Genomic DNA, 13,727 nt, shown 5'->3' with positions numbered 1-13,727 from the left:
ATATTAAGGGTATACAGGCGGTCCCCGGGTTACGACGGTTCCGGCTTACGACGTTCCGAGGTTACGACGCTTTTTCTTAAATATTCAATGGAAAAATCCGTCCTGGGTTACGACGCTTGTTCCGAGGTTACAACGCTGACGCTTCCGACGCTCCGAGTTAACGACGCTTTTAAAAAACGCATACTATGATAAAAATCCTTTATAGTTTAGCACAGTATATTAATAAAAATAAGTTTCTGGTTAGATTACAACAAAAATTTTGAGATTATGATGATTTTCGACACTTTTTATGTTGTATTTTTCTATGTTTTTTAGTGACGCCTCATATGCGGAACTAGTTTCCGAGCGAATGAATACATACTAGTTTACATATAACAGTCCAAAAGCGCAAATAATGAAAAAATCATTGCTTGTTTCCAGTAATAATAACAAAACGAAGTTTCTGGTTAGATTACAACGCAAATTCCAAGTATCCAAAGAGAGACATTATCCAGTAATTTGATCAGAGAGAGAGAGAGAGAGAGAGAGAGAGAGAGAGAGAGAGAGAGAGAGAGAGAGAAGAGAGGCGTCTTCCGACGCTCCGAGTTAAGGACAGAGAAGTGTTCGTTTCGTTAAACGGCCTCTGACTCATGCCAGTAAATGTTTTGTTGATACTAATAATATAAGCCTATTTAAAGATACGTTTACTTTAATTAGTCTATATGATACGTAAATAGTAATCAACTGTTCTTGTAGCCCTCAATATTTGGCAAAATCGAAGTATCCAAAGAGAGACATTATCCAGTACGTAATTTGATCAGAAGAGAGAGGAGAGAGAGAGAGAGAGAGAGAGAGATAGAGAGAGAAGAGAGAGAGAGAGAGAGAGACGAGGGAGAGAGAGAGAGAGAAGGAGGAGAGAGAGAGAGAGACGCTTTGGCAACAATGGTCTCGGGGGTTTTTATAGCTTCCTTCTGCTTGATGATCGTGGATATTGTAGAAGGATTTCGACCATACTCGTTTGCCAAATCGACGATACGAACGCCACGTTCATGCTTTGCTATAATTTCATGTTTTGCTTCCATCGAAATCATTTTCTTGTGTTTTTTCTTATCACCTGCTTTGTCTTTAGCTTTGAGACCCATGGTTAATAATAAAATAGACAAAATAACACGAAAAATAGGCGCAAATACAACGAACTAAACAACGACGTGTTAACATGCAGCACCAACAAACAAACAGACTGAACGCCATTTATTGGTCGCCGCTATACAAAACTAACACTCATCGCAAAATCGTATCTCAAATATTTCGTTGTATATCAAAGCTTGTATTTTCGCAAATTTTCTGTTGTATCTCAAAACATTCGTATATTAGGGCAATCGTATGTCAAGTTTCCAATGTAATTTGATCAGAGAGAGAGAGAGAAGAGAGAGAGAGAGAGAGAGAGAGAGAGAGAGAGCGAGAGGAGAGAGAGAGAGAGAGACGCTTTGGCAACAATGGTCTCGGGGATTGACGTAACGTTTATTTTCTGAACAGATAGGACAGAGAAGTGTTCGTTTCATTAAACGGCCTCTGACTCATGGCAGGAAATGTTTTGTTGATACTAATATATAAGCCTATTTAAAGATACATTTACTTTAATTAGTCTATATGATACGTAAATAGTAATCAGCTGTTCTTGTAGCCCTCAAGATTTTGCAAAATCACTCCAGGTTGTACATAAAACTTCAAGAATGTAGTGTCACCAGAGGATTACAATAGTTTTTACCTTCAAGAACCAGCATTCTTTTATGAAAATAACTCCAGGTTGTACATAAAACTACAGGAAACAACATGTAGTGTAACCAAAGGATTACAAGTAAGGTTTTTATAACTTTTTATTAGTTTAAGACATATTTCCAAGCGTCGTTCCGGCTTACGACGATTTTCGGCTTACGACGCGTCTCAAGAACGGAACCCCCGTCGTAACCCGGGGACTGCCTGTATCCGTATATAACGAAGTATAAAATTTTCCGTCTACTAGAAGAGTGCCCGGGTAAGGAGCGAGCTCTCCTCCGGTAGCGGAAAACAGGATATAGTAGGCAAGCAACAGACCACTAGTAATTGTCCACCCCGCCCACTGGCGGAGCCAGACGGACCTATAACCGAAGGGGCCCCCGGCTTCAGCGGAGGCTCCGTCCGTTACGGTAGGGGAAGGGAGGGACTGAGGCAATAGGTGGGGGGTCCCGGCGTAACACGGCGGGAGAGAGAGAGGGGGGGGTGGCCTACCCCCCCCACCATGTCGCTCACAACTACACCCGCTCGGTAACCCGGTACCCGAGACAAGTGGTCGCCCTAAACCCCAGCTGGAATGGAGCTCCAGGCCTCCTCAGAGAGAGAGGGAGGTAGGCTACTGTGGTTGTCATTGCAACCAAGGAGATCCACCAGACCCCTCCCTATACCTGGTAGGGAGGGAAGGGGAAGGGTAAGGTGCTAAGGGACACGTGATTGCAGGTGGCCTAAGCCGCGATAGCAACACAACCATATAGGGGCCACGTGAACCAGACTGTACCAACACATGGCACAAGCACCTAGGCTAGCCTAACACCCTAAATAACACTGATAATACATCGTAAAGGAGGAAAAGACACTTTTAGTAAAAGAGAAAGAAGCCCAGGAGGAGGCAAGCTGTTCCAAAGAACAGTTGACTACTCGGAGCCAGCGGTAGCCGATGAAGAGCAAGAGCTGGGATGCCGGGCCAGAAACACGGTATAGCCCTAAATACCAAACTAAGAGAAAATGGTAAAGGGGCTGTGTCCTAGCTATAAAAACGATGTAATAAACGATGAACGTAATATAAAAAGCCCATAAGCATAAGATGTCCCAGTATGGGAGACCGGGAAATCTTAACACGAGGCGGCACACGGCCGCCACGAGTCAACCGGGAGACCGTATATGACCTATAAAAAGGAAAATACTGGTCCCTGGAAGACTAAAATACTAGAAAATACTACTTATGAGGCACTTAACTTAGCCGAAGCAATAGCAGCACGTTCCATCGTAACTGATGAGATAAATCCAAGAAAACAACACGAGAGGAAAAAAGCACTCTAGCGCTGTGAAGCTAATGATTAAGGATGACCGCTAGGGGCGCTGCTGTCCGTGGCGTCGGTAGTAGTAGTAGTAGCGGCCGCATCACCCTTTAGTATCAGCTCTCTCTGGTGGGGATTTTATGTTGGAAGGTCTAAATGGTGAATGACTCGTGGTAGTGATCCCACTCGCCTATATTTCCATACCGACACTTCTTTTATAGAGTGAGCGAGTCAGTTTTACTGATATTTTCTTAATTTTGTTTTTCTCTGGTAATTTTAGATTAATTTTACCTGGAAATAATGATCTTAAGGATATTTCATAGGCCGACACGAGCTGAGCCCAGAAATACCTTTTTAAAGCCTCTTTAGGCTCTTCCATAGACCTATCATCATCCCCAATAAGAGCAACAACAATATAAACATAAGTTTGTATGCTTACTCTCTGATTATGTAAAAATTTTGTAAGCTTACTTCCTGAGTAAGCGAAAATATACCTTAAATTATCATTATGAGCGAAGCCAAGTCTTACTGGAAACGGACTCATTTCTAGCAGCCCGGCCCTAATGCTATTCAAGTGCTGATATCTCCAAAACTATTGAAGATAAAAGAAAAATCCTTACGGCAGATAAAACTTTACATCTTTAAAATTCATCCCATATAGGATTTATTTTTACTTTGATTTTATTTTAAAATATAAATTCACATTTGAATTGATGTTTTAATTATTGAATTGGTCCCTAACACTATCCCCAAAAGTATTGAAGATAAAAGAAAAATTTTTTCAGCAGATAAAACCTTACATCTTTCAATTTCATCCCATACATATAAGATCTATTTTCAAAATACAGACAGTCCCCAGTTATTGGTGGGGGTTCCGTTCTCCGCTGGGTGCTGATAAGCGAAAACCGCTGTCAACTGAAACTCTGTGATTTATGTTGCCAGCGCCAATAACCGGTTAATGGTGCCATAACTCTATCATTGGCACCTTATGGTGCCGATAACTGAAACTTGGTCTGTTTTGGAGCCATAAATCACCAATTTTATGGGGCTAGACAAGTGCCATAAAACTGGATCACCTTTAACCAAGTCCGCTGATAACCAGGGACTGCCTTTATTTTACATTCACATTTTAATTATTCCTTTATAATCTTTGCCATGGTCGCCCTAATGCTTTTCAAATGCTAATATCTCAAAAAGTATTGAAGATAAAAGAAAATATTTTTCAGCAGATAAAACCTTACATCTTTTGATTTCATTCCATATAAGATTTATTTTTAAAATATTGTAAATTCACATTTAAATGATATTTTATTATTGCCTTAGGCCCTCAATCTATTCAAATGCTAATACCTTCAAAAGTATTGAAGATGAAAGAAAAATTCTTTTACTAGATAATACCTAATATCTTTAAATTTCATCCCATATAAGATTTATTTTTAAATATCATAAATTCACATTTAAATGATGTTTTAATTATTGCATTATAATTTTCACCACGGCCCAGCCCTAACGCTATTCAAATGCTAATATCTCCAAAAGTATTGCAGGTAACAGAAAAATTCTTTTGGCAGATAAAAACTTATTTTTAAATTTCATCCCATATAAGATATATTTTTGAAATATCAGTCTCACTGGAAACAGGCTCATTTCTGATGGCCCGGCACAGCCTGGTCCTAGTGCCATTCAAGTGCTAAAGTTTATCTCCAAATGTATCAAAGGTAAAAAAAGAAAATTTTTTTTGCCAGATGAAACCTTACATCTTTCAATTTCATCCCATATAAGATTTATTTAAGACTATTTGAAATGTAATTAACAGTATATAATAATTATGTAGCATAGAGTTCAGAGATACCTAGTTAACCCTTTGATGGTTTAACTTGAAAGAGTACCAAAAGGTAAAGTTGCTGTGATTGCTACCATAATTTGATGTTTACATTTGGTCCATCGGACTCGCATTGATAAAAGTTGATTTCATTGATATGGAATTATTCCTCGAGCAGGCTTTTTATTATGAAGATATGCCAATAATACATAAGGTGAAAATGGGAGGATGGAAAGACACGAGATGACAATTATGACCCCCTGCAAGCAGACGGGAAGATCGCAATCGTACACCATTAAAATTCGTGTTGTAGAAGTGTGGGAATGTACTCCTATGCCAGTAAGCCAAATTCTAGCATAAAAAACTTGTTTGCAACATGAACATCCCGAAACACACATTCTGAAAGACTAAAACATTACAAAGTTCCCAGAAATGTGTGATAATATAAAAAGATACATAAAACATTCATGTCAGTACAAGTGTTTCCAAATATCTTAATAAAACAATAGTAAAGAACTAAAAAACAAAAGTTACTGGGCCCTATTTCCCTGAAGGGGCAATACTCCCTTGGGAGGTAGACCAGCACAACACTCATAACGCAAATGATGACGACGCTGAGGAAAAGTCACATCTGCCACTACAATTTGCATCTGTCCCAAGGAAGGTCAACACAGAAAACAAGAAAGGCAGTCTAGAAACCTTGACGTCCATGAAACTTCTGGGCTGAATAATGAAACAAAGTACAAGCTACGAAGAAAAAACCGGCTGGGGAAAAGGAAAGCAAAGTGATACACAGCTCTCCAAGGCAGTTGAAGAAAGACTTGCATCACGAGGTTTCAAGCCTGTTCAGTGACCAACATCCACCTTGTATACACTTGAGTTGCCAGATGCCACAGATTCCTTGTTTTACACTCTTTGACTGTTTTTAACTGGTTTCCAGCTTGGTGCTGAAGATTACCCTATTGTTAAGACTGAAGGTTTGTTCTGTGTATTATCAGTGTATTTCACAATGTGAATCTTTCCATGTATGTCGGTGGTTACTGCACCTAGACTAAGGCTTAGCGCACTGATAAACATCACTTAGGGCATGAAAAAAAGAAACAATGCTTCATTTTAACAGACAGTCAGCTTTAAAGGGTGATCTTCCCCCTCCCCCCTCCCCCCATTAGTCAGTTGAAATGAGGTTTCACTCTACAGGCAGGCCCCGGTCATTGTCTGACTCGGTTAATGGCGATCCGGTTTTATGGTGCTTGTCTAGTGCCATAAAATCAACAATTTATGGTGCCATGACAGGAAGAGTTCCGGTTATCGGCACCATAAGCGTTCTTATGGCATGCCGTAAGGGTGCTTATAGCACCAATAACCGGTTATCAGTGCCATAAACCCCATTATGGTGCCATAAATCACCGAGTTTTAGTTAATGGCGGTTTTCGCTTATCGGCACACTCCCAGGAACAGAACCCCACTGATAACCAGGGACTGCCTGTATATATACATATATATATATATGTATATGTCAGTGGAGCTAGTCCCTGGTCTGGGTATGTTGTATAATGGCAATCCAGATAACTGAAGGGTTGCTCTAATACAGGCAGTCCCCCATTATCGGTGGAATCAATTAATGACAATCCTGTTTTATGGGGCTTGTCTAGTGCCATAAAATTGACCCGTTATGTTCCATAACGGGCTGAGTTTCAGTTACCGGTGCCATAAGGTGCTAATACATGTACAGTAGTATCTCAGGATACGAAATTAATCCATTACGAAGCAGCCTTTGTAACCTGATTTTTTTCATATCTTGAACCAATTTTACATGTACGTAAATTGCCTAATTCGTTCCAAGCCCTACAAAAACACCCCAGTAAATTATATAATAAAGCTAGATTGACCAATAAACAATGAAATACAACAATTTGGACCATTCAATACCTAACTTAAACTACATATAGTGGTACCTTGAGATACGAAATTAATCCGTTCCGAGGCGGCCTTCGTATCATGAGCTTTTCGTATCTTGGATCGCATTTTACATGTAAAATGGCTAATCCGTTCCAAGCCCTCCAAAATCACCCTAGTAAATTTCATAATGAAACTAAATTGACCTATAAACAATGAAATACTACAACAATTTGGACCATTCAATACGTAACTTAATACGTACTGCTAATATACCTGTAAATAAAGTGTATTAGATTACATGGTATACAAGAAATACTGTACGTATGTAGTGAAATGTGGAAGCTTACCTTTCGAGTGAGGCAGATACGTACATACACTTAACTTTACGAAACATAAAAAAAATTTAAGGAAAACATACATAAACTAAACTTTACAAAATGCATTAACAAAACTGTAACACTTAACTTTACAAAAAGCTAAAATAAAAAAAATAAAATTTTTGTCTTTTTTTTTTTTTTTTTTTTTTTTTTTAATTTTTTTATTTAATTTTTTTTTTTTTACTTTTTTATCTTTTTTTTTTTTTTTTTTTTTTTTTTGTTTAATAAAATTTCAACTTCTTCACCACTTTCAACTTTCTGTTTTTTAGTATCACTTGGTTCTTCCTTTTTGCTTACTCCTACTAGTACTAAAGGCCTCTTTAAAAAATAACTATCCAAGGAAGATTGCTTCTGCCTACTTTTCACAATGTTCCTGAAATGACTCAGGCAAACGTCATCGAACTGCGCAAGCATACGACCTGTGTAAGCCTTTTCGGGGTGTCTTTTTTTTCTACAAATGATTGCACTTTATGAAAAGCAGCTAGAACATCCTTAATTTCTGCCGTTGTCATAGGGTCATCCTCCTCCTCCTCGCCGCTGCTAGAGAACTCCTCTTGAATGACGTTATGTTGCATGGCCTCCAACTCCTTCAGGTCATCCGTCGTAAGCTCCTCTTGGTGCTCCTCGAGAAGGTCGTTGATATCGTCCTTGTCAACGACCAGCCCCATGGACTTGCCGAGTGCAACGATCTCGTCAAGATCTGGTTGCAAAACAGTTTCGGGATCGTCAACTGTTTCTGAATCTGCAGCACCAGCTTCGCCCACGTCGAATCCCTCGAAGTCTCGGGCGGATACGGCATTAGGCCAGAGTTTCCTCCACAAGGAATTCAAGGTTCACCTCGAAACCTCCTGCCAAGCTTGGTTGATGAGTCGGATACATATCACAACATCGAAATGCTCCTTCCAAAATTGACGCAAGGTGAGGTTTGCGGTATCGGTGATGTCAAAACATCTCTTGAAAAGATGTTTCGTATACAGCTTCTTGAAGTTCGATATCACTTGCTTGTCCATGGGCTGGAGGAGAGGGGTGGTGTTAGGCGGAAGATAAAGAACCTTGATGAAGGAATACTCCGCTAGGATATCTTCCTCGAGGCCAGGAGGGTGAGCAGGGGCATTGTCCAACACCAGCAGGCATTTCAGAGGGAGGCGCTTCTCTTCCAAGAATTTCTTCACTGTCGGGCCGAAACACAGATTCACCCACTCGGTGAACAAAAGCCTCGTTACCCAGGCTTTCGCATCAGCCCTCCACATCACTGAAAGCTTCTCCTTAAGCACTTTGTGGGCCTTGAAGGCTTGAGGAGTCTCGGAGTGATAGACCAGTAGGGTCTTCACCTTGCAATCCCCACTGGCGTTCGAACAAAGTGCAAGCGTAAGCCTGTCTTTCATAGGCTTATGCCCGGGTAGCTTCTTCTCTTCCTGCATGATGTACGTCCGACGAGGCATTTTTTTCCAAAAAAGGCCAGTCTCATCACAGTTGAAGACTTGCTGAGAACTGTAGCCTTCCTTGGTCATCATCTTGTCGAACGTCTTTTTAAAGGCTTCGGCCGCTTATGTGTCCGAGCTGGCCGCCTCCCCATGCCGCACCACCGAATGGATGCCAGTCCGTTTACGGAATTTCACGAACCACCCATGTGAAGCCTTGAAGTCTGGGGTTGGCGCTGATGTCCCTTCTCCTCCGTCGTCTTCGGCCTGGGCAATCAAATTGCCAAAAATAGCGCTAGCCTTGTGGGAGATTGCCGTCTCCATTATCGTATCGCCAGCGATTTCTTTGTCTTTTATCCAGACAAGAAGAAGCCTTTCCATCTCGTGGTGCACAGGAGTCCTCTTGCTGGACAAAATAGTGACACCCTTGGAAGGTGTAGCTGCTTTGATGACATCCTTCTGCTTAAGGATGGTGCCTATTGTCGTCGGATTTCGGTCGTATTCTTTGGCGATCACACTCAATTGCATACCAGCTTCATACTTCTTGATAATCTCCATCTTCGTTTCCAAAGAGAGCATCCTCTTCTTTCCATGAATTTCAAGTTTCTTGGGACCCATGACTATGTATATACTGTACATAATTATGTTATGTAGTACGTATACGTAAGGAGTAAAGTTCTCACACAACACAATAAAGTATACTACGTACGTACAACGTAATCACTAACGAATTTATGTTAATAAACGAAATCGTTAGAAAGAACGAATACCGTGTGTGTACGATACAGATGATGCCGTGCAGTGGCCGATGAAGCACGCCGCTACGTAGTAGATGCATGATGGGAGGGATGCTGACCAATAGGAGAGAAGGATCTCATGGCGGTGACTAGCATCAGGAACCAATGGGAGAGCGGGAGGATGGTGGCGAGTCTACTCAGTTGGTGGCGCGCGAGTTTCAAAATTGTTATCGGTGGTCCGGGCGAATCTCGGACTTTACAGTAACAACCTTTCGTATCTTGAGCAATTTTCATATGTAGAGCCATAAAATTTTTCGTATTTGCTTTCGTATCTCGAGTTTTTCGTAAGTTGAGCCTTTCGTATCTCGAGGTACCACTGTACTACTAATATGTACTACATACCTGTAAATAAAATGTATTAATGTACATGGTACAAGAAATACTGTACGTACATACGTATGCATTTAATAAAATGTGGAACCTTACCTTTCGAGTAAGGCGATCTCCGAAAGTGGCGACAGAGGAGGAGGACAAATGGCAGAAAACATGACACACTTAACTTTACGAAACACATTAAAAATAGAGTTTTGGTGCCATTAACCGGTTATCAGCGCCATAAGCGCCATAAATCGCCAAGTTTCAGTTAATGGCGGTTTTCGCTTATCAGCACCCAGCCATGAAAGGAACCCCTGCCAATAACTGGGGACTGACTGTATTTAAGAGCGGTGATATACAGTGCAAGTTTTCTTGAGTTGGAATTTAGTGAAAGATTGAGAAAAAAGACCAATCAAACAATGGGGAAACAAAATAAGGTTTGGAACAAAACAGACTGAAATGGAATATAAGAAATAAGATTATTCATGCATCTAGTACAATCTCTATTACTACACTGACATAAATCATAGTATAACAGTGAGATGTTTTTTCAAATTTAGAATTAAGCCTCAAGAATATTAGGAGTCAAATGGCAAAATAGTGTGAGAAATACCATAAGAAAGGCATTCCATTTATAATTCCATTTATAGATGAAACAATGATGATGAGGAAATAAAGATGGATAGGGGGAGCTTCTTTATGCACCATATGAGTGGAAGGCCCAGACTTACTTGGATGAGAACTGAGAGAAAGGAGAAGGGATGTGAGTGGAGATTTATGGAAAGACTTTGATGGTAGAATTTCATAAGCCACTTGCTTTATGCAACATTGGAGACAGTAAGGTACCACAAATATTGTAATTTGAAGTCATGATTGGTTTACTCAAGTGAAATGATGAAAAGTTGGAAATTCAATGATTTTATCATTGAGACAAAAAGGAATTTTAATACATATTATTGGTTTTAGTTATTATTTGTTGTCAGGCTCTATTTTAAGCCTACTTTAGATGTCATAGTGCCTTCTTATGAAGATGGTTTCACATGTTAAGATGAATTCCATGTTAGTTCTGACATGGAGATGCAGACAGCACATTGGCCCATAAGACAACTGTTTGGGAGATTTGGTCTGATGCTGCAGGTTATAAATCATGATACTAGATAGTTGGTTGGATCTGCAGTTTTTAATCTTTCTTGGATATAATTAAAATTATAGTTTAATGTGTTCAGTAGTTCTTTCTAGGCTATAATGTAACATAATATAATTTAATATGTTCAGTAGTTAGTTATTAATATAACAATAAGGTGAGGAAAGCATTAATTATGCCATAACAAACTTTTGTAAGATTAGTATTAATTCTGGTTAAGAACTCTTCAAGCCTTGCATGAGAGTAGTGTGTCTGAACCATTTGCAGCTCAAAACAAATTTTGAAATCTAATTCCAGGCATCTCCCAAATGAGCCAGCCCTTCATTTCAATTTGGCCAACACACTTGGGAAACTGAGTCGTTATGAGGAATCAGAATCCCATTTTATGGTGGCAACAAATTTAGATCCTCGCAATGCAAATTACTGGGCTAACTTGGGTGTTCTTTATCACCGATGGCGGAAGTATGATCTTGCAGAAAAGGCATATATGCATGCCTTACAGCTGAATCCATTGATGAAAAGCGCTCAAGATAATCTTACCATGCTACTTAAAGCCACCGGGAAAATATCCAGATAGCAGAAGCCAAAATATGTAAAAGTTGTAACCAAACTAAATAGTTCATTTTAGTTGTGTAAGTTACAGATAAATGTTATAGATGTATTTTCATGTCTACAGATATTTAGTACTTAACTTGACTGTAACATACGGCAATGTTAGCTCTCATTTATTGAGAAATTCCATTTCTTGAAGCTGTGAATTTAGTCGTAAAGATAGAAACTTGGTATAAGAATAATGCTCAAGTGCATAATACTGTACTTAATTCAGAAGAATCATCTGAGCTCAAAATTTTTTAGCAAAGACTATAAATAATTTAAAGAAACATCACAAATTCAAACATTTTTATATAATGTATTGCAGAGTATTAATTTAGATAAATATCCATTACTTTGATGGAAGCTAAACTATTTCATTATACACTGTAAATGCTAATTTTATGTCCATGTGACAGCTTTCTGGATTTTCTGTTGTCAAGCCAAATGTAATAGTAGGGTATTAATTGTAGTGTGTTAATTAGTAAAAGGTAAAGGAAGATTAAAATGGTAAGAGACAGATGGATCTCAGTGCATCTAGTGGTTTGAGGGTCAAATATATGTCACTCGTGATAAAAGAAGTCAAACTGAGTAGAATAACTGTAATTTCTTTTAAGTAAAATTTATTTATGGTGATTGATTTTTATAAGTTTGGGATATGATACTGAAGAAAAATGGGTGCTGATGTCAATTTTCACCATTTACCTGCATTTCTGGGGTAACAATGTTAAGTTGTGGGTGTTTAAAAGTTGAAAGGCATATTGATAATAATTCAGAAACCAAGTTCACATTAAGCATATATTTTTATTTGTAGAAATAATTAGTTAAGTAGGAGATAATATGTAGATAATATAGTATTTTTATTATTTTTCAATTTAAGATTTGGGAAAGTTGCAATAAAGGCAAATTGTGTTAGGCATAGTTATTTATATGTACTGAACAGAAGTTGCACAGTGTAACTGCAGTGTACTGAATGCACCCAAAAGACAAAAAAGATTATATATTAAAAAAAAATTACAGAAAGCTTCCTTCAGCCTATATATTTGAGTCAGTTTATTTTGACGCTGTACCTGTATCTCCAGTATGGGATGCCATGAAGAAGATATACAATTTATTTTGTGAAAATTGTTTAATGTGGGTTTTGTATACAAAATCCTGTATATGAGGCAGTTTAGTTGATAACATAAGAATATGGAATGAGACTAAGCATTTTTTTTATTCTACAGTGAATATAAACCAGTTACATTATATTTACAGTTTTATCACATATGCACGCGTGTAGAGATGTTTGACACGCTGCTGATGAGTTTTCTGAGTAAGTATATGAATCTGCCAATGTTTTGGAAGCTTTCTACATATGCAGTTCATTCATTATGCAGCTGCTTGTGTGAATGAGGCAGTGACCATTGACTTTTAACCATCTTTTCAGGAAAATGATAAAATTTTTATATATATGTGTGTGTGTGTATATATATATATATATATATATATATATATATATATATATATATATATATATATTTGTATAGTATATATATTATATATATACATATATATATCATATATATATATATATATATATATAGTATATATATTATATATATATATATAATATATATATATATATATATATATATACAGTGGTCCCCCCATATTCACGGGGATTGCGTACCAGACAACCCCCCACCCCCCCACCACCCCCCCCCCCACCCCCCCCCCACCCCGTGAGTAGTTAGAACCCGTGAATAGATGGAACCCATATAAAAATGCTTTTAAACTCCTATTTTGTAAGTTAAAACTAAAGAAAACCCCACTAAAGTTGTTTATACCTGGATTTTTTAAGTTTTATCGCAAAAAGTGCACTTTATGATGAAATTGATGAATAAAACAGGAATTTGTGGATATTTCTCAAAGAAAAATACCACGAATAATGTGGGGAAATGTTCCAGAGAGAAATCCGTAAATCCGGAGAATGCAAATTTTTTCCCTTGGAAAGGATTGTTCTACAGATAAGAGAATTTTGTGGTCAGTGCATCATTCACACAAACTGCTGAATAGTGGATGAACTGCATATGCAGAAGCTTTCATATCATTGCTATAGTTGCTTCGTACACTTACTTGGGAGGCTCATCACCAGTGTGTCAAATATCTCCACGCATGTACACACCATAATGGTTTTCAGGTAGTTTCAAGTCTTTTGAGAATGACACTTTTGTCAGTAAAGATAATTCTCTCTCTCTCTCTCTCTCTCTCTCTCTCTCTCTCTCTCTCTCTCTCTCTCTCTCTCTCTCTCTCTCTCTCTCTCTCTCTC

The 13,727-nt window shown here is 38.5% G+C and overlaps 1 protein-coding gene across 3 annotated transcripts in view; it reads left to right on the top strand.

Annotated features, from left to right (window-relative positions):
• The window catches only part of LOC135219089 (protein O-mannosyl-transferase TMTC4-like), a 218,899-nt gene extending 205,998 nt beyond the window's left edge, over positions 1 to 12,901 (top strand). For 2 of the 3 annotated variants that reach the window (XM_064255522.1, XM_064255521.1), the window contains exon 15: positions 11,123 to 12,901. In XM_064255522.1, coding sequence (XP_064111592.1) covers positions 11,123 to 11,402 — 280 coding nt within the window. In that variant the 3' untranslated portion in view covers positions 11,403 to 12,901. The remainder of the gene's footprint in view (positions 1 to 11,122) is intronic. The other variant, XM_064255523.1, reaches the window with a different exon arrangement.
• Positions 12,902 to 13,727: the final 826 nt, after the last annotated feature.

This window comes from Macrobrachium nipponense, chromosome 1 (assembly GCF_015104395.2).
Source record: "Macrobrachium nipponense isolate FS-2020 chromosome 1, ASM1510439v2, whole genome shotgun sequence".
Taxonomy (NCBI): Eukaryota; Metazoa; Arthropoda; class Malacostraca; order Decapoda; family Palaemonidae; genus Macrobrachium; species Macrobrachium nipponense.
Note: the sequence above shows the minus strand (reverse complement) of the source record. Positions and strands in the feature narration are given on the sequence as shown.